The sequence below is a fragment of the Marmota flaviventris genome, chromosome 4 (assembly GCF_047511675.1).
Source record: "Marmota flaviventris isolate mMarFla1 chromosome 4, mMarFla1.hap1, whole genome shotgun sequence".
Taxonomy (NCBI): Eukaryota; Metazoa; Chordata; class Mammalia; order Rodentia; family Sciuridae; genus Marmota; species Marmota flaviventris.
In genome coordinates, this window is record NC_092501.1 from 33,632,727 (window position 1) to 33,653,915 (window position 21,189).

General features: G+C 42.4%; 1 protein-coding gene across 2 annotated transcripts in view; it reads left to right on the top strand.

Moving 5' to 3' along the window:
* The window catches only part of Myof (myoferlin), a 149,932-nt gene that overhangs the window by 9,625 nt on the left and 119,118 nt on the right, over nt 1-21,189 (top strand). For both annotated transcript variants that reach the window (XM_027939890.2, XM_071611084.1), the window contains exons 2-3: nt 10,068-10,123; nt 12,375-12,466. In XM_027939890.2, the coding sequence (XP_027795691.2) occupies nt 10,068-10,123; nt 12,375-12,466 (148 nt within the window). The remainder of the gene's footprint in view (nt 1-10,067; nt 10,124-12,374; nt 12,467-21,189) is intronic.

Here is a 21,189-nt window from a genome sequence, read left to right on the forward strand (position 1 = left end):
TTTATCCCTATGAATTTGACTACTCTAAGCACTTCTTATAAGTGAAATCAAACAGTATTTGACCTTTTGTGCCAGACTTATTTCACTGAGCATAATGCCTTCAAGGTTCATTCATGTAGAAGTATCTCTCGGAATATTCTCCATTTTTAAGGCTGAATAATATTCCATCATAAGTATATAGCACATTTGGTTTATCCATTCATCTGCTGACGGGTGCTTTGGGTTGCTTCTATCTTTTAGCTCTAACAAATAATTCTACTACAAACAATGGTACAAGTACCTGTGTCCCTGCTTTCAGTTCTTTGGGACATGTACTAACATCCTGAAGAACTGCTCTACTGTTTCCCACAGCTGCAGCACCATTTTACATTCTTATCAGCTGTGCATGCACATGAGTTCCAATTTCTCCACATCTTTGACAACACTTTTGTTATTTTCTGGGTTTTGTAATGGCCATCCTAATGACTGTGGGCACAGTAGATTCTTAGCAACTCTCCACTGACTTGGACTTTCAGCTCACACTTGCCTTGTTAGCTCTGAGCGACAATGGCTGTAGTGTAGCCAGCCTTTTGAGGTCCATGTGACCAAAGTTGTGCCGGGTACCATAGCACAGCTGAAGGCATGTGGGAAATAGCCTTGGTCTCCTGAAGTACCAGGTCTTTTTGTTGGTCTGGGCTCCTGAGGACAGGGCTGGAACCAGAGTTCACCCTGCTCCTCCCAGAAGCACATTGTGGGGAGATCAGTTTCCCTAAATCAGGTTGCCCTGACATCCTCTCTCTCCTGACATCCTCTACTCCTTTGTGGCTTATTGAATTTACACCAGCCCTCTCCATTAGACCATAAGCTTTGTGAGAACAGGGCCCATGTCACTTTCCCTAGCACCTGGCTTGATGCCTGGTATACAGTAAATAATCAATAATAAGTTATTGAATGAATGATTATGGCTCTTCTACTCATTTGGATCAGAGATTCATGGACCATAGGCACCATATGAGACCAGATCTCTATGCCCACAAACTACAAAACTGATCTTAAATATTTAAGACTTCAGGTTTCCACAGGCTGGTTGAAATCCATGAGTTGAATCTCAACAAAAGCTGAAAGTCAGAGGAGCCCCAGCCTACCTCTGACCTTGACATAGGCTTTGGTCTTAATTAATGGCATGGAACCTGCAGTGGGGATATGATCTTCCTCTAAAGGTTATAAAAATAAATAATGTGATGTACTTAAGGTGTCCAGACTTAAAGTAGATGTTTATTCTTCCTCCACTTCTTGAAGTCTGCCTCCCTTTGCACGTTGCCAAATGAAAAATTAGTGCCCCCGGTTATGTGCTAAAGAAATAGAAAGATTACAAATCTAGTGAGGATAGCCATACAGGACCTTTAAGCTCCTGTAAAGGGTGAAGCTGTAAGTCTGGAAAAGAGGTCTAGACTGGGTTCACATTGTGTCTAAACAACTAGTCAGTTTGGTGAAAATAAAACAGACTTTTTAAAAAGCTTTATTCACCAATCACTTTCTATATGTGGAAGATTATTAGAGCAACATGTTCAAAAGAACTTCCTATGATGGGGGAAATGGTCAAGATCTGCCCTGTCCAATGTGGTAGCCACTAGCCACATGTGAATATCGCTGAAAGGTGGCCACTGTGACCAAGAGACTGAAAATATAATATTAGTTTTAATTAATGTTAATGCACATAGCCACATGTGCTTATTGAAGACCTAAGCAGGCAGCACAGATAGCAACAGACAGCCACAGCAGCCCAGTCCAGACTGCCCACTCACTGTGGCCCAGCACCTGTGGACCTCACTTGCCTTATCTGTAAAACGGAGTGGTAATAGTCCCAACTGCAAGCAAGGTGCAGGGATTGGCATGAGTACAGTGTAAGCACATAGGAAGATCTACGCAGTTATTTTTGATCTTCTAGAGACTATGGGCTGGATGCACAACCCAAGTAATAACAATTACTTGGCCTTCCACCATTTATTCAGCTCTTACTCTGCGCACACACCTGCATGTAGTACCTAACCCTCATTTCATTCTTAGGAAGAAGGTGTTGTTTTATCGCCATTTTTCCTATGGGGGAGCTGGGGCAGAGACAGGGCAGAGTTTTACTAGATTCCAGACTGTATTTGCAGAGCTCAGGATGAATGAGGAGATGGCACAGTACCTGGACCACAACCACCACCGAGTCAAGTGAATGCTTCCGCCCCCTTCACTGATAGAGTTGTTCAGTGTGGGGGACATTTGGATCCAGTCTGCAGGAGGAAGAAAGTGCACCAAGAACAAAAGAATTCTATAAAAAGAAAAGAAAAACAAAACCCAACCCTCCTGGGCTGAGCTTGCCACAGGGTAATGAAACCTTTAGGACTTGCAGTGACTCAGAGGCTCAGAGGTGACATAGCTTAGGAGTGAATCAGTTCCTCTGGTAATCACATTTGAGCCATTTTATCAGTGGGAACTAAAAACCTAACAGTGTATGTAAAGTATTAAAAATCTAATATTTAACTGTCAGGATGAGGTGTCATTTCATTTTACCTATTTGCTGGTTTGTTACCTTGATCATCTTTTTCATCCTAATAGTAAAGCTTAGAAATTAGAAAAAAAAATTTCCCCTTACCTTTCTTTCTTATGCAAATAACATAAAAAGTTATATTTTTTGCTTATCCTTCCTCACTGTCTGAATTCACTGCCTAGCTACTTCCTGTCTCTCCCTGATTTGTGTTGTTGCTGCTTTCTCCTTTCAAACATGCATCCATTCAAAAAGCAATGATGGAGGCTTAGGCACAGGCACCAGGAATTTAACCCAGGAACGCCCAACCACTGAGCCACATTCTCAGATTTTTTTAAATTTTTGAGGCAAATTCTCTCTAAATTGCTTAGGGCCTCACTAAATCGCTGGGGCTGGCTTCAAACTTGTGATCCTCCTGCCTTAGCCTCTGAAGTCACTGGGATTACAGGCATGCACCACTGCACCTGGCTGAGCTAGACACCCACCTTATGATGGCTTCCCATAGTGACATGCTTTGTGAAAGTCACCCCTCTCAGACCCCTTACATTGTATAAAATCTTTTCATAGGATTGATCTTCCCAACACCAGGTGGTGATGAAGACAGGTATTTATACCCCCTTTTTCAGGTGAGTGTATTGAGACTCAGAAAGATCAAGGGAGGTCAAAGTTGCATAGCCCACAAGAGGCAGGGAATAAACAGAACCTGGGTCTTGAGATTCTTAGTCCAATACATTTTACCACTGCTTAGAAAAATGCATGGCTCGCTTTCCCTGTGCTTGACATCTCTCTTGCTTTAGTTCTACCCTCTGTCCCTGTCCCAGGCTCCAGTGACAAACAGCAGCCCACAAACACTCCTGACTCCCAGCACTCCTGCAGGTTTGCAGCAAACAACCAGCTCACTAAAGAGCCCAGAGGTCAAAGCCACTTACAGCATAGGAGGGAGGTCTGAGGAGAGTGGAATAAAACTGCTGGCAATAGCGAAAATCCTGTTTAACAAGATTATTATTTATGGAATGTCAGCATCTTAGGCCCAGGGCACATGGAGCTCGTCCTTTTCTGCTTAGAAGGGATGGGATCTAATTTTCAAGATTTTTGACTCGTTCTTTGCTTTCAGAATTATTTTGTGTGACTGTTGAATCATGCTTGTCTGATGGAAGCCGCTGCAGGTTGTGCTTGTAACCCAACATACAGCAATGTCCCTTGCATCCTGGGCTCTTTCTTGCTTTCTCACTTGATCCTTCCTCTGCCAGTGGACTTTTTAATCCCCTTGTTATAGGACGTTCAGGCCTAGAAATGCCTTCTGGACCTCAACTCCTCTGTGGAGATAGTGAATTTGCCAAGAACCAGCCTTAATTCATTCTCTATAAATTATGTCTCAGAAACATGCCACCAGAAGCTGGAGTGGCTAGGAGTCTCAGGAAGCAGAATGCCTACATTCAAATTCTGGCTTTGTTTCTTGATAGCAGGTGGCTCTGGACATGCAACTTAACCTTATTATGCCTTGAAATAAGAATAATGTTAATAAGTGACATCCACCAAGCTCTTAGAAGAGTGTGTGGCAGATTACAAGTCCTATATATGGTAGCTATTATTCCTGGCATTAGATAGCAATTTTTATTAATGAATAAATCTGGACATAGGAAGTAGCCCAAAGGTACACAGCTGATAATGACTGAAAAAGCCGCAGGTCGTCCTGGAGTTAAGAGGACAGGTTGGGAAATGAAGCAGACTTGGGGCTAAAGCTCGACTCTGCCACTTAGTAGTTCTGTGATCTTGGAGCAAGTCAGTTAACACCACTGAACCTCAGTCTCTTCATCTGTCAAATGGGCATGCTGACACTTCCCGTGTTTAAAGTACCTGGCCCAGATGGATGCTCACACACAAGATCACCACTGCAGCAGCCCATTTAGGTGTCTGGCTCCACCTGAGCCCTGCAGGTGGCACAGCCAGGATGGGATTGCTCCCTAGGGTTGGCTTTCAGGGAATAGCTTCCATGAGTCTTTCAAATTGGCAGGCCTCACTGCAGTTGCCTTGGTGGATCTGGGTTTGATTTGAGAACTTGCTCTCCTGGAAGGGCATCTCCAGAGGCCAGTGGGGCATGGGGTGCAGAAAGGGGAGCAGGAACTTCTCCTGCCTCTGCCTGGGCATTCCTGTGTATCAGCTCTATCAGCAGCTGCTAAAGAAATGTACAAAACAGCCTTTCTTTGTATCATGGTTCCCACTTGGCCCAAATGTTTTTCTCCTGGAACCTGTTTGGCAACATCGTTCCAAAGCATTGGAGCAGACAGGATTGGAAAGCGTAAAGTCAGAAACACTACTCCAATAGGTTCCCCTGGGTAGTCCACATGACTCTGTGCCCTTCCCCTCCCCTGTCCCTCTCAAGTCCTGAGGGATGAGACATCTCCTGCTTACCCTTCCCAGAGCCATCTCTGGGCCCTAGTTATTGTAGAAATTACCCCATGGTCATGGCTGCCAGGCTATCTGCCAGGGAGGACGTCACTGCCCACATGCCAGCTGCCCCAGGCAGCCTCTGAGGTCTGGAATGGAGCCACATGGAAATTATTCCATTAGGGCAGTCCCTGCCTCACTGGGCACACCCTGTTATACAACAGGGAACCCTGCAGTATGCAAAAGGGGGCTACCCTGTTGCCATAATGAGAAATCATCTAATAGCTCATTTGTTTAGTGCTTTCTGTAGGCCGGGGATTGAGCACTTTGTATTCAAGCTCTAACTTAATCATGAAAGCAACCATGGTCATAATACTTATATGAATTTGTAAAGTCCAATTCACTCAAATCATGGAAAAACTACTATCTAGTAAGCATTAGCTGAGGGCCGGGGGTGGATAACAATATTAATACAATATAGTCCCAGTCTTTAAGGAGTAACTGCCTAGCCTTAATCCTCCAATGTTGGAAACTGCTTTGTGTCTCTTATCTGCCAGATTTGAATTCCAGCTCTGTCACTTCCTAGCTGGGATAAGTTACTGAATCTCTCTGTGCCTTGGTTTCCCCCTTTTTAACTAGGCTTGATCATCATAGAACTTACCTCTTAGAGTTGTTGTGAAGATTAAATGAGATAACTCATGGAAAGTACTGGGAGCTCTGACTGAATTAATGCTAGCCACATGTGGATGGGCTTCAGGAGGTCTGTGAAATTTTAGGCAAATGGTGGATGAATTGATGTGTGGTTGTTCATCTCTCAAAAGAAAGAGGACTTGACCTTGGAACCTGAAAAAGGTGAAATACTCCTGACATCAAGTTCAGATGGACGGCTGATCCTGGAGACTTGGTTGATTCACTTCACCTACTGAGGAAGGCTTTGAAAATAGCACCCGCTTCTTCTCCTTGAGCCATTTCAGAAAGACACCACAATCTAACCACTCGGGACTTGGGGACACCTCCTGAGGTTCATGTCGCACTAAACTTGGAGGACACTTTAGATATTATCTCATCTAAAGTCACAAGTTTACACATAAGAAGTCTGAGCTGGTGATTAAGTCTTACTTCTTCCAAAGATAATAGCTCAAAAAATGGAGAGTTCACTGATTTCCAAGTCCGGTCAGGGAAGGTTGGCCAACACCTGTCCTTTTCCCTTTAGGATTATCAGAATCAGTAGGATATGGTGTATTTGAAAGGACATAAAAATGTGTTACCATTGTAGGTGTTATTATTTCCATGGGCTCCTGCTGTTATTAGTTAGGTTAGACAGGATTCTCCAGAGAAACAGAACGAACAGAATGCATCAGTGAGTGAGTGAGTATGTGTGTGTGTGTGTGTGTGTGTGTGTGTGTGTGTGTGTAGAGAGAGAGAGAGAGAGAGAGAGAGAGAGAAGGGAATGGGCTTCTGTGGGGATTGGCAAGTCTGAAATTTGTGGTGCAGGCCAGCAGTCTGGAAACTCAGGCAGGGTTTCTATGTTAATGGTGTTGGGTGGAATTTCTCCAGGAAACATCAGCTTTTACTCTTAAGGTCTTTGACTGTTTGAATGAGGCCCACCTACATTATAGAGGGAAAATCTCTTACTGTAATTCAGCTGATGGTAAAGTGTTAGTCACATCTCCACATCATAGCTGGCCACCTGGCACAGAAGTGGCAGTTAGTCTTGGGAGACCTGAACTGCAAGGCTCTTGTGTACTGTCTGGTCGGTGACCAGCAAAGGAAAGGGCTCCGTGAAGAGGGTGAATTGGCTGTTCAGTACCCTGGGGACCTCATTCGGGTTAATCACTGCATTTAGGTTAATCACTGCACTGTTGACCTTCACAGAACCTAGTGAGAGGCAGGTGTAGCTAATCAGAAAACAGGAAACGTCCCGAAGAATGCCCTCAGTCTTGGTCCAAAGTTTCTGCATTTGAGTCAGTTGTTTTGTTCAGGGCTGTAAGTACTTAATTCCTTTCCATCGGAAGGAACAGTCATCTTAATAAAATTAGAGGTGGCGGCAGAGGAGGTAGGTGATGCAGAGAAGGGAGGAGGGTTTCCTGTGGTTAATCAGATGTTTGGTGCCTGCATCTTTGACCTTGAAGCATTTGACCAATCAAATAATTGAATAATAGTAATATCTGACTCTGTGGCTGCTGATAAGGAACTAATTTATCATTTTTTTTGTTTGCTAACTTTTTTTATGTGTGAGAATAGGATTTTAATAAAAGATAATGCATTCACATTTTGATTCTAATCAGAGACTCCTCCTTGGAAGGGTTCGGGCTGGGTTTCCCCAGAAGGGGAGGAGCTCATGCTAACTACTTACACATTTTCCTTTCTAGTCAAGGAAATAGGAGTGTGCAGGGGGCAAATATAAGGGCTTGGAGTGAGACTAGACCTGGTTAGAGGGCTTCCTCCTAGCCCTATGATCTTGGGCAAATTACTTAACCATTCTGGACTCACTTTACTTATCTGCAAACTGGAGATACTAACAGTGCCTACCCAACAGGTTTGCTAGAAGAAATAAGTGAAATGAGGCATGGAAAGGGCTTAGCAAAGCCTGGCTTACAGTGAGCATCCCCTAGAGGGTAAGACCTTCTGTAGCAACACCCTGCACCTAGTGCTTGGAGCTACAGGAAGTTCCTCCTTAGTAGCTCCACCCAGTCTGAGGTCAAAGGCTTCTGCTGAGACTTGACTTCTCCCTTTTGTTCTCAAAACAAAACTAAAATCATATGTTCTGGAAATGTATTAAGAGTTGTTGGCAACTGGGTTTTTATCATTGAATTATGAATTTATTGAATTTTCTTAAGCCCATACTCTAATATTCTCCTCTTTTAAGTGACTCCTATCAGTCAAATGAAGCTTAGTGGAAATTTAAGACTTTACAGTATGACCATTACCTCTCCTGCAGCCCTCTACTCCTTTCCACAGCCAGTTGTGTGTGCAGAGTCCCCAGACATAATCAGCTCTCCCCTCCTCCACAGCTAACCCACCCACCTGGTGGCCTGTATCTGGAATGAGCTTTTCTTCTTAGATCTGCATTTTCAATCCCTCCTTGTCAATCATTCCCAAACTCCACCTCTGCTTCCTCGGTTCCCAGGTTGGATACATAGAATTTTTGGATTTGCCCATTTCACTCTTTGGACCTTGAAGGTCCAAAGACCTTCTTTATGACTTAGTTCTCACCCACCAGTCCCTGGTTAGTGGTACCATTTTATGCGTGTTGAATGCAGGGATTCCTAACCTTTTTCAAAGGTCACTAACTTACTTGAGAATCTGTGAGAATAGTGAGTTCTCTCCCCCTGAAAAACTCAGAGGCAATATTTTGTATATTAGAACAAATACTCTTTAGAGAGTTTCATGATGCCCTGAAATCTGTTCAGGGGCTTCCCTGTGGTCACTGCCCAAGAATCCAGGTTCCTTACATATATTATATGTACATATCTTCATTATCCAATGTTCTGACAGCCTCCAAAGAGGTGCTGTGGTGTGTGGAAAACCCTCAGGTGTTGGAACAAGAGAGATGTAGTTTCAAAATCTGACTGTTTCCCATTAATTGTGTCATCTTAAGCAAGTTGATTGCTCTTGGTTTTCTTGTCTGTAAAACGAGGATGACCTTGAAGGTATCATAATGGATAGACACTGCAGCAGAACACACAGCCTGGCACCTAGAAATGATTACTTAGATGGAGTTGCTACAATTATGTGGAGAAATCATTTTGCCCAATTCCACTGTAGTTAAAAATTCTTTGCATGGCTCCTCTTTCCTCTCAAGAACATGTTCTCTTCCTGTAACCAGAGGAGAGAAGAGTTTATGTCAGATGAGAAGAGAGATGGGTGGGTCCAGTATGGAAGTGTGGGAGGGATAATTTCTGGACAGCTTACAGGTGGCAGCAGAATCAAATCCAGTGAGAGGCCCTGTTGACCTCACAGACAGACCACATTTGGAACTAGCCAGTGAGGTCTAGGCACGAGCCCATGAGTAGGATCATGCTGAAGCTTAGAAAGGGAAGCCCATTGGACTATATGATGCCCACTCAAGTGGAAAAGTTAATGCTTAGCAGAGGGAGGGTCATGACTCATGGCCTTACAATGTTGAGGTCTTGGAAGAATGAGGTGGTTAGTCCCACAGACAGCTGGGAGCCAAAGCAATGTGACATTCAGTTGAACAAAACCAACTGCCTCCTATACTCCACAGTGGCAGAGGGGAAGCAATGGCCCAAGCATAGTTCAAAGTGTAACCACTGATGTGACACTGCCTGGGTTCAAATCCTAGCCTTGCCCCTGACTGATAGGTGATTTTGAATATGGTATTTTAACTTCTCAGTGTCCTTAGCTGTGAAAGGGGAGTGACAACAGTAATATATACCATTTTAAGAAAATAGAATAATACTTCTAGCATTTGTCATGCAGAGATTAGCTTTTATTTTGGTAAATCTTTTAGAGACAGCCTCCCAGGGCTCCCAAGAGAAGCCCTTGCTCTTTGGACTTTGCTCCAAGGAAACTTGAAGCACTGGCTACATTTACTTATTTACTTCTCTAGGTAGGGTCAGGAGTAAAATGATCCCCAAATCCATCATGCTGGTCCTAGATAGTGCTCCTCTTCTAATTCTCTTGATTTCAGGCCTGTGGGAGGGAGTCCTATCTCATCTTTAAGCTGTGTTGAGGTTTTGTAACTCTGGAAGTCAGGATGGGCTTCAGGGCTGAGATTCCAGGTTTCGGTCAGGTACCCTTGCCACACTGAGCTCAGACACATTTTGTAACTCTGAAACTCAGTCTCCTCATCTATTCAGTGGTTGTACCAGCATCTCAAAGATCATCTCTGTTGGCTTCTTTCTGCAGCAGGCAGGAGATGCAGAGGCCCCAGGAGATCTGCTTGAGGGAGGAGCAGAACATCACAGCACTCCATGATTTTGAATCCCTTGAAGACCAGGGGATGTGAAAGATGTTTTAAGCCAAAAAAAAATGTCATTTCATTGGGAAGGCAGATAGATATCAAGTGGTCCCCATCGTAGGCAGATGAATGAGGAAATGTAGGCACATATTAGGCTCTCGGCTAATGTTCTTTGAAGGGATGCATGAATTTTAAATGCTCTTTATTTCTCATTGATTGAATCTGTAATTTTTTTATTTGCAGATGAGAAAAAGAAAACGAAGAAAGTCGATAATGAACTCAATCCTGTCTGGAATGAGGTGACTTTGTGATTTTTTTTTTTTTTCAACTTTGCTTTAATGGATAAGCTACTTCTTTGGATCAGAAACTAACTCTTCCCTTTGGAAAGAGAATTTCCACCCTACTCACTCCAGCTCCCCTTCTTTCCCCAAGACAGTAGCACACTTCAAAGAGGTTGGCCCACCAATGACTGTCTCCTGCATGGGGTGGTGTGGTGAGCTAAACCTGGACTGGGAATCAGGAGGGATGATGTCTCTCCTGGCTCAGCCGGGAGCTTGCTGCGTGAATATGGTCCACTTCTGTGGCAAGAGGGAGGACTAAATCAACTCCAGAATCTCAGAAAAAAAGCTCATAATTAAAAACATATCTGCGTGTGATTAAACAAGAGCATATCACATGATACTTTTTGTGTATCTAGCTGAGTAATGACGTTGATTTTTTTTATATTGAAAAAAGTGATGTATACTTAATATAGAAATTTTGAAAACTTCAGGTGAACATTATAAAATTAACTTTGATCCCACCCTCAAGAAGTAAGTAGGTAACATCTGTGTGTATCAATAAGTGTTTTTGAGTAAATACAGTTAATGAAATATGACTTCTGAAATACAAACTATCAAATACAAGTTCCTATCTTACTTTTTCTTGCTATTGTATCCCAAGCATATCCTTATATCACTCAATTCAAAAGCACTTTTAATGATTAGGTAATATTCTATTGAAAGGATATAATATAACTTATTTGTCCATTCCCCACCCCTCTGTTGACTTTATATCTATTTTCTAAATGGTTCTGTGTTTAGTATTTTCATAGATATGTGAAATTTTTTATTTTTCCTACTGAGTAGGATTTTCCTACTCTGACTAATTTTTCAAAAGTTGATCATCAGCGCCATTGTTTATTTCAAAAGCTGGGGCCAACCTCCCTGCACAAGATCAGTAATAAATGTCTTTGTTGGTTTCACTGAGTCACCAGGCTATAAAAACTTCCCCTCCACCCACTCTGGATCCCTTCTTCCCCCAACTAGTCTCACTATCTCTCCAAGACTAGGGGAGCATGCTATCACAGAATGAGATAAAGATGAAAGCTTCTTACTGCCTATCTGGAAAGCCCTGCTTGCCTCAGGCAGGTTGCAAGGGAAGTCCACATCTCTGTGATTTCACAGGAACCCAGAGCAGCCAAGTGGACCCCCAGGTGCCACAAGAATAAGAGACCTGCCTGGTCGGTCACTGTGAGTCCCTAGCACTTGACACAGAGCTCCAAGAATAAAACAAAGACAAAATATGTTTATTCTGTGTGTTTTTATTGCTTCAGGTTTTGAATCATCCTGACATGTCTATTTTTGAGCTCAATCCACATGACCAGTGACAAAGAGATGGGTTGTCATGTGAACTGGCATGTCTTCTACAGGCTTCTTCCATCTCATTCCATTTTGCTTTCAGCATGGTTTTTAGTTTTGTTTTGTTTTGTTTTTGCTCATATTGCAAGTTTACTTATCAAGTAAACTTTCCAACTACATTTTATAACTGAAACCAAACCCAAATGAAATGCCAACCTCAAGCCCATGGGGATTAGTGTATATGTTCTCATGTGAGGTACAACACAAGTTTTCCTTCCATTCCAAACCCACTGCAAAGAACCTCAAACCATTATTTGATTTATTTAATGTGTTTATTACCTAGCCAATCAGAGGCATCAATGGTGCTCTCCTGATTTTCTTTGCACTTTCATTAGAAAGCAATCCATTGCATTTAAAACAGGAAACTTGGAAAGATCTTGACTACAGCATTGACCACAGTGGAACTTCAAATAAGGGGCTGATATATTTTAGAAAATGCTTTCTTAGATTATTCCTCTTCCTTGTGTGATAATGATATAATTAAGACTAGCAAATCACTTAAAAATAAACTTTGAAGAAAGTATTTTCACAGATAATATTCCATCTTATTCTTGCAACAGCTGTGGTAGGCATTAAGTCCAGTTCTGACCATGAGTCAGCGGTTCAGTGACCTGTCTGAAGCCACAGAACCAAGGACATGGGAAAGTTGGAGCCACCTGCAGGTTCTCTGAGTGGAAGGCTGGTTTGAGTCTCATACCCCTCATCAGCCTCCAGGCATAGAATTCAATAGTTTCTACCTAATTATAGAATTGAGTAATTCGAGACACTGTTGTGGATGAAAATATTGTCCCAACAGGCAATACTGTGCATTTTATTATGTTCTTTGATGCTCTCAACAGCCTTCTTATTTTCATAACCTTTATGTGAACAGATTTTGGAGTTTGACCTGAGGGGTATACCATTGGACTTTTCATCTTCCCTTGGGATCGTTGTGAAAGATTTTGAGACAATTGGACAAAATAAGTAAGTTACTTTCAACAGCTTTTTTCATTCTACATATCATCTCAATATTGTTCATTTTGTTGACAATCACACTTGATAATATTTCCAATGTAACAGTGCTTTAATTCCATGCTCCTACTCCCTTAGGAGCCAATATCAGATATGACTAATCAATCACAGCACTTTTTTTCCAATGACTGAAGTATGTCAAAGAGTCTGCAAACACCATGAGTCTATCCTGCAACTTCTTTGTTAACTGTACATAGTTGCTTCTCACTTTGGGTTGTTTATCTGAGCTGTGGCTATATTGGACACAACACCAATTCTTCCTTTTTCTGATTATGTGTCACCTATATACATCATTATACTGTATCTTTCAGATTCACATGGGAGTTATCATGGTAGTGCCCAGGGTGACACCAAGGATTGTCTTCTGGGTAAATTTGGGTGGGGAAGTTCCAAAACTGGTCCCCATGAGACAGAATGACCTTATTAAATTCAAACCAGTCCTGGAGCTGTACTTTGGTCATGTAGACTTAGAACCTAGACTTATTACCAGTTCACACTAACCAAGTTCCCAGGAAACTAATACTTATAACCAGAATACCTACTTGTTGTTTTGTAATGGGAATCAATTACCTGATGGGTGGGCGTGGCTACTCTGATTCATGAATTTTTTTTTCAAGCCATACTACATGATAAGCTAGATTACTCTGTATCCTTGATTGTAAGTATCATGGTTCGTAAGATGTGCTATTAAATTAATAACAGGTTTGGGAAGAGACAAAAGGATGAATATTTAATACCTACATCAATTGTAAGAAACATTTCAGTTTTCTATAATTAGTGCATTTAAAAATGCATGTCTTATGGGCTGGAGTAGTGGCTAGGTGGTAGAGCACTTGCCTGGCATGTGTGAGGCCCTGAGTTCAATCCTCAGCACTGCATATAAATAAATAAATAAATAAATAAATAAATAAATAAATAAATAAATAAATAAATAAAATAAAAGATTCATTGACAATTGAAAATATTTAAAAAATATGCACGTCTTAGTTCAGGCACATTTGGTACAATCAGAAGGCTGTAATGAGAGCAATAAAGTAGGATGAGTTAGTTGAGTTAGAGTGACCATATGCTCTAATTTGTTTGGGACAATCCTGTTTACTGTCGCAGCTCAAGGATTAATAATGTCCCTTTTGCTGTCAACAGTAGCTTGGTTTGGACAGGAAATCAGGTGGTCACCCCAATCACTGGGGTCTTCCACTTAAGGGTATCAGACTCAGCCTGGTCAGACATCTGCTCCCTAGAAAGTACACTGATAGAAACTGTCATGTTTGTCTTTGATGTGATCCTTTCTTCTGTGTTCAGTTGCGGCCAATGCCCCTTGTGGCTGATTTGATTTTTTCCCTTAAACTATACATTCTGGAAAGTTCTTGTCCCATCAGTCTTACAACGAAAACTACTTTAGCTTTTTAAGGTTATATTGCACATCTCAGCTTTGAATCCTTATGTGATTTTTTTTTTTTTAAATCTCTCACCCCAAATCCCAGAAGACAGTTTTATTTCCCATATTTCAAAGTTCTGGGGAAGTGGGCACTAGAGCCTCACAGTAACCTCTAATTGTTACTAATAATAGTCTTTTCTCTTCTTTGCTTTCCTCTTTCCGAGAATGGAACCACTGTTGATATTCTAGGCCAGCCCTCTCCAATAGAATATAGGACAGAGTGTACATGCAACTCAAAATTTTCCTGTAGACACATTGGCAAAAATAAAATGAAAACAGGTGAAATTAATAATATTTTTTGTTTGTTTGTTTTGGTAGTTTTAGGATGGAACCCAGGGTCTCACCCATGCTAAGTCACTGAACGACATACAACCCCAGCCCCTAATATTTTTAAACCAGTATATCAAAAATATTATCATTTCTGCATGTATCCATATTTTTTAAATCATCCAAGATATTTAACATGCTTTGTTTTCCTTATTAAGTCTTTGAAATCTAGAATGTGTTTTACCCTTATAGCACGTCCAATTTGGACAAACCATACTTCAAGTTCTGCATAGACACGTGTTTGGAGGCCACCATATTGGATTGGCTAGTTCTATACCACTGGGCTCAAAACTGCAGACCTCTCTGGATCCTCTCCCTTTTGCTTCTTGTCTAATATATTTCCAAATCTTATGTTTCCTTCCTTTCTGTGATCTGTGCCATGTGTTTTTATCCCTGCCCATCGCTGGAAGTCTGGTTCAGATCTCTACCATTTTGTGCCATGGCTATTTAGCATGGTAGCAGAGCCTAGTGGTCTGCCTCCCAGCTCCCATCTGTCTTCAGCTAAGTCCTTGCTTTCCTGTAGGTTACACATTTGAGGGAAAGACAAAAACAAATAAAATAAATATGTACCTAGTCAGGTATACTGTGAAGTGCTATGAGCTTAGGAGGAAGCTGTTATATCTTACAAAGAAGAATAAAGCAGAGTAAAAGGTTAGAGAGTGATTGAGGGTAGGAATCAGGGGGGGATGCAATTTTATATGAAGTGCTGACAAGATTACATTTAAGTAGAGACCTAAAATGAAGGAATGAGCTGTGTAGCTCTCTGGGGGAAAATAATATTCTAGGCAGCGAGAATGGCAAGTACAAAGGCCCGGAGGCAGGAGAATATTTGAGAAACTTGAAGAGTCCAGTCAAGTTGAAACAATGAGCACAAGGGGAGGATATGAGGTCAGCAAAGCTATGACACCCATGGCTTTGTGAGCCCAGCATGGGCTTTGGATTTCATTCTCAATGGAATGGAAATTGGGACTCCATTAAAAGGTTTTGAGTACGGTCTGACTTACATTTGTAAAAGGTCATTCAGGCCTTGTGTGTAGAGACTGGATTTTATAGGAACCAGTTAGGGAAGAGGGGAAATAATACTGGGAGCCTATTAGGAATTTATTTAACACCACATGAAAACAGTGGGGTGCTGGGATGATGGCAGCAATGGGGAGAGGACAAACCCCAGCTGGGCTCACCCCGGCACCCTTTCAGGTGCTGTGTGCATTTCTGGGGAAAGAGCTGATGTGCAGTTGCTCAGAACCTGGACATTTTCTTTCTCATTCTGAACAACAGCAAAAAAAAATACTATGGGTTCTATTGTAAGAGGATCCTTCTAAAGTTTAGAACTCTGTATCCTGGAGAGACACCACAATGTCTGCTGAGCACAGAGACCAAATGAGCATGTGGTCACCAGGGTGTTATGATGATGGAGGAATTTTTAGGTGTAACAGAAAAAGGTAAATTCTAGGCAAAATATAAAGTAGATTTCCATCACTCTTTCAAACTTTCCCTCCCCACCCCCTCTTCCTCCCTCTGATTTTTCCTGGGCACCCAGTGTCCTTATTTTCCAGGGTTTCCTTGGGGATACCTGCTCAGCCTGCTCTCTGAGCCATGCCCAGCACTCTCTGCCAATTGCCTTTCCCAGAAAAACTCACTTGTCCTGTGGCCCAGCCTTCAAGGTCCTGTTTTAAGGTGCTGAGAAGTCAACCTGAGGGAAGGTGTAATGGTTGCTAATAGTTAACTGTGTGATTTTTTTTTTTCCCACAAACACTGGCTTTTGGACTGAAGCCAGTCGCTTACCTGGAGAGGTAAACAAAACAGGACTTGTAGGCCCTGTGGCAGGGTCGCTGGGGCAGGTGTTTTTTGCTAAGAGATTTATTCTCTGTTCTGCAAATTTCACTGCATAGTGAAAGCCTGGCCCCAAGTCAGCTCTGTGACGAACAGAGCGTGATGGCACTATCACTCTGTCACCTTTGTTCCTTACTGTACCAAACAGCATGCCCCCGTCATCAGAGGGGTATCATGCCCTTTGGCTTTGTTTCCACCAACTGAACACTACATAGACCTTGGCCAAATTACCTGTGCATCTTATAAAAAAGAAAACCCTGTAGGAATAAGATATATGTTTGTCTGAAATATTTGTACAGGTTGGCTCTTTGGCCCCAGATTGTCTTCTTGGCTTTTCTGCTAAAGATTTGGCCTTGAGGCCTCTGCCGACTGTCCAATGTGGGAATGCTTCTGCCACCTGAAAGCCTGGGGTGGGGTGAAGCATTTTTCTTCCAGCTTAAGCAATGTCCTGCTTGCTGATTTGCCTGTTGCCATGGAGCCTGGCTGCTGCAAACACTTCTCTCACTTGGCATCTGTTTGCCTGTCAGCAAACAGAGCCAGCAGCCTGGGTTGGCCTGTGCACCATGGCCACACCTTGGACAGATTGGTCCAGGGTGGTCCCTGTACTCACAGCCCTGGTGCGATGGCACTGCCCCTTCTCAGGTGCCAGGGGCCAGGTAGGTTGTTCAGTGCCACTGCTGCTGTCTCTCACTTTACAGTTTTCCAATCAGCTTTGCAGACTGAAGAAGGGTGACAGAAGAGTCAGAGGAGCTTCTTGATCACATGATAAACAAAAGTGATATTTTTAGCTATAATGTCAGAGTGCAAGAATTTTCCCAGTGAAGAATGAGAGTCCCCTTAGCAGACAAGGCTGTCACTTAGGACTAACCTATTAACGCATTATCCCACTTCATCTTTACACACACCCTCTGACACAGGTCTGTTTTTCCTCAGAGAGGGTCAGTAACCTGCTCAAGATCATACAGCAGCACATGTGTCAGTCAGCTAGCTCAGGTCCAGGCCTGTACTCTTGACTTATGTTATACTGGAAGCCTCTGAGCACCAATAGGAACCAAAATGTACATTGAGTGGTCAATGATCTCTTTGCTGAAATGGAAGTAGTTTTTCTTCCTAATTTTGAAAAAAAGAAAAAGCTGTTAATATCAGAGTAGAGGTTCCTCTCCAGGTTAAAATCCATAAAATTTTTGTTGTGTTGAACAGGAAGTCACATATGCTCATATTCTACATTGGACATGATATGTTGAGAGTTTATATCTCATTTAATTTCACAATGACCTTGAGAAGTGGAGAGGAGACTTGAGGTTCAAAGGATTGAGGCTGGGACTCTGATTCCTTGGCACCCTGGCTTTGCTGCAATCCACTTGAACTCCTCAAGAAGAACCACCTTCAGGAGGCTGGACATGTAGGAGTGAAGTGAATGTACAAGTTTGTATGTGTTTGCACACACATGCGTGTGAATGCATGCACATGTGTGCCTGTGCAGGGGAAGAAAAGAGGCACCGAGCAGGGCTTCTGCAAGTGGTATTCTTTCCCTCACGCTGCAGTAGATACAAAATCTTCTCACTGGGCCTTAGCATCTCTGATCACCCAGCCCAGAACATCCCCTCCTGGCCGCTGTCCCTCTCATGCCCTATTTTATTTCTTCAGAACCCTTCTTTCTTCGAAGTTCTAATGAGCATAGGAATGATGTAGGGAGTCTCTAGGGGCAGTTGGATGTTAAGGCTGGGGCTGGGGCTGAGACAAGTATTCAGAGTATGTGTTGGTCTGCACATCTGTATCCAGCTCAGTGTTGGATCTGCAACGTTCTTATCTAGTTACTTAATCTGTTCCTGCTTTGCTGGACAGTAAGCTCCACACCCATGTTGCTCAATGCTGTACCACCAGTCCTGAGCAAGGGCCTGGCATATGGAAGTCTCTTGGTAAATGTTTGTTAAATGAATGAATGAATGAATGCTCTATGATACCACCACATGAATGAAACTTAACATTTAAAAATCACTCCATGGAGAAAATATTTACCACATGCATCTCAGATACAGCAGTAATCTCCAGGATATATAAAGGACTCAAAAAACTTAACACCAAAGAAACAACTAACCCAATCAATAAATGGGCTAAGGAACTAAACAGACACTTCACAGAAAAATAAATATAATCGATCAACAAATATATGAAAAAATGTTCAACATCTCCAGCAATTAGAGAAATGCAAATCAAAACTGTTCTAAGATTTCATCTCACTCCAGTCAGAATGGCAATTATCAAGAATACAAGATATAATAAATGTTGGCAAGGATGTGGGGGAAAAGGCACACTCATACATTTCTGGTGGGATTGCAAATTGGTGCAATGACTCTGGAAAGCAGTATGGAGATTCCTCAGAAAACATGGAATGGAACCACCATTTGACTCAGCTATCCCACTCCTAGTCATATACCCAAAGGACTTAAAATCAGCATACTATAGTGATGCAGCCACATCAATGTTTATAGCAGCTCAACTCATAATAGCTAAACTATGGAACCAGAGTGCCCTTCAACACATGAATGGATAAAGAAAATGTGGTATATATACACAATGGAATATTATTCAGCCTTACAGAAGAATGAAATTATGGCATTTGCAGGTAAATGGATGGAGCTGGCGAATATCTTGTTAAGCAAAATAAGCCAATCCCCCAAAACCAAAGGCTGAATGTTTTCTCTGATGTGCATGCTAATTCACAATGCGGGGGTGGGTGCTAGGGAAAAATAGAGGAACTTTTTTTTTTTTGAGAAAAGGGGGAAAAAAAGGTTTCTTGCTTTGCTAGCAAAAGAGAAACACCAGGGACTCCTGTCCCAAAGGCTAAGATGACTGTCCCCATCAGGAGAGAGGGTGGGATGTTTAAAGGAACTCTTCAAGGGCTAACATTCCAGATGTGCTCTGGTAGGGGGTCTCTGGGCACCCTGATGGCCTGTTAGGATTCACTTGTTAATTTGGGAGTTACTCACTTCCCAGATCCTAAGCAGGCATCTCCTTCCTGTACTGAGTGTGTTCAAGGGCAATTAACTAGGGAAAGAAAAGATAACACTGTCTCCCTAATCTTGTTAGGGAGGGGGAGCGGGGAGAAGAGAGAGAAAAACATTTTTTAAAGAGATAAACCTTTGAGCTATATTCAGAAGGTGAAGGGACAACTGTTACATTTTCCCACCGTCAATTCTACCTTCCATTTCTATGGAAAAGTGGGTGACCAAGACATCTCCAAGCTATTTTCTGCAGAGAGGGCAAGTTGGGGGAAAGTGACCCAAAGTCCTTGTTTTCTTTCAGGTGGGGCATGGACAGTTAAGGGTATTTAGCATCACAGCAATCCAAAGGCCATTGTGGCAGTTGGCAGGTGACTGGACAAGAATACCTAGGTCAAGGTTTATGCTAGGACTACAATAAACAAGACAGCAAAACATTACTTTTTTGGTAAACAATTTAAAATGAAAACCATTAGTATTTCAGCCAGTCTCTGAAATTCAGGACAAGCTTGTGTTTCTAGAGTTCTTTGTGATAGTTAAATATTAGGCACTCTCATAATTACCCCTCCTTTATAGACTCCAGCTTTACTTACTTTGGTAGGGCTGACACAAGTGTCCATCTTAAGTTACATTAAACAACAACAACAACATTGTCTTTCCTTTTAAAAGTCCATGTAGGACTGTGCTCAGGTTATATTCTCCTGCCAGGGGTTTAAGACCAAGTTGTTCAAAACTGACTTTGTTCCTATCTACTCTTAAGAGTCAGCTGAGATTCTAGAGGTACTTTGAATTAGGCAGAGGAGAGTGAAAGGAGGGAGGGGGTATGGGGATAGGAATGATGGTAGAATGAATCGGACATTATTGCCCTATGTGTGTGTATATATGACTACACGACCAGTATGATTCTACATCATGTACAACCAGAAGAAAGAAAAAAAAATTTGACACATCATACTCCATTTATGTATGATGTGTCAAAATGTATTCTACTGTCATGTTATTATTATTACAAATTGAATATAATTATTACAAATTGGGGAAAAAAAGTAAATTCTAACAAGGAAAAAAAAATCACCCTATGGCTGTCACATTAGAACTGTTTCTGGGGGCTAGGGTTGTGGCTCAGAGGTAGAGTGCTCGCCTAGCGTGCGTGAGGCACTGGCTTTGATCCTCAGCACCACATAAAAATAAAATAAAGGTATTGTGTCCACCTGCAACTAAAAAATAAACATTGAAAAAAAAAACCGTTTCTGAGGAATCTGCCTCCCTTAGCTCTCAGAAACAGTTCTGATTCCAGCTTGGGTTTAAACAGCAAGCAAATGTCTCTCATAAAGCTCCTGACCCTTGGTAGAGAGATGTGAAACATCACCGAGCTCCCAGGAAGGTGGAAGAGCATGGTGGCATGGTGGATTCTGGAGTCAGACAGAGGCTGTGTAGAGACCCAGCTCTACCATCCTGTGTGAGTGACCTGGGGCAAGTTACTTCACCTCCCCAGGCCTCAGAATTCTCAGTCACTGTAGTGTAGCAGTTCCGCTTATGCTAAGATGACAAAATGGGGATAAGATTTGCCCACCCACTGACATGACTTAAAAACTAGACCAAATGCAGTCATTTCCCAATATCAGATGTGACTAGCAGAGACAGTGCTTCCTGAAGCAAATGAGAAGAGCCTTATGAGTGACACCGAATGTCTAGCGAGACTGGTTCCTGAGCCACAGTGTGAGGACAGGGCCCTGATTGTCTCCCAGAACTGGAGAGAGATGGGGGGGGGGACACTAGAGATGCCCAGGTGGCTCAAGGACCCAGAGGAGAGAGCTACCCAGAGAGAGGGGGACAGAGGGACAGAGACATCCAGAGAGACACAAAGCAACAGAGAGACAGAGGCAGAGCTCCCCAGAGATTGGCAGAGAGTCCCCCTTGACTCTTCAGCTGAGGGCTGATCAGTGAGGAAACTATTGATACAGGGGAAAGAGCCACCTGCCAAGAGGCATAGTCCTCGGGACTCCCACAGGACTGGAAATAGTTTATGTTCTTACCATCCAGAGTGGAAAACCTTGTCATTCATGGAGAAGGAT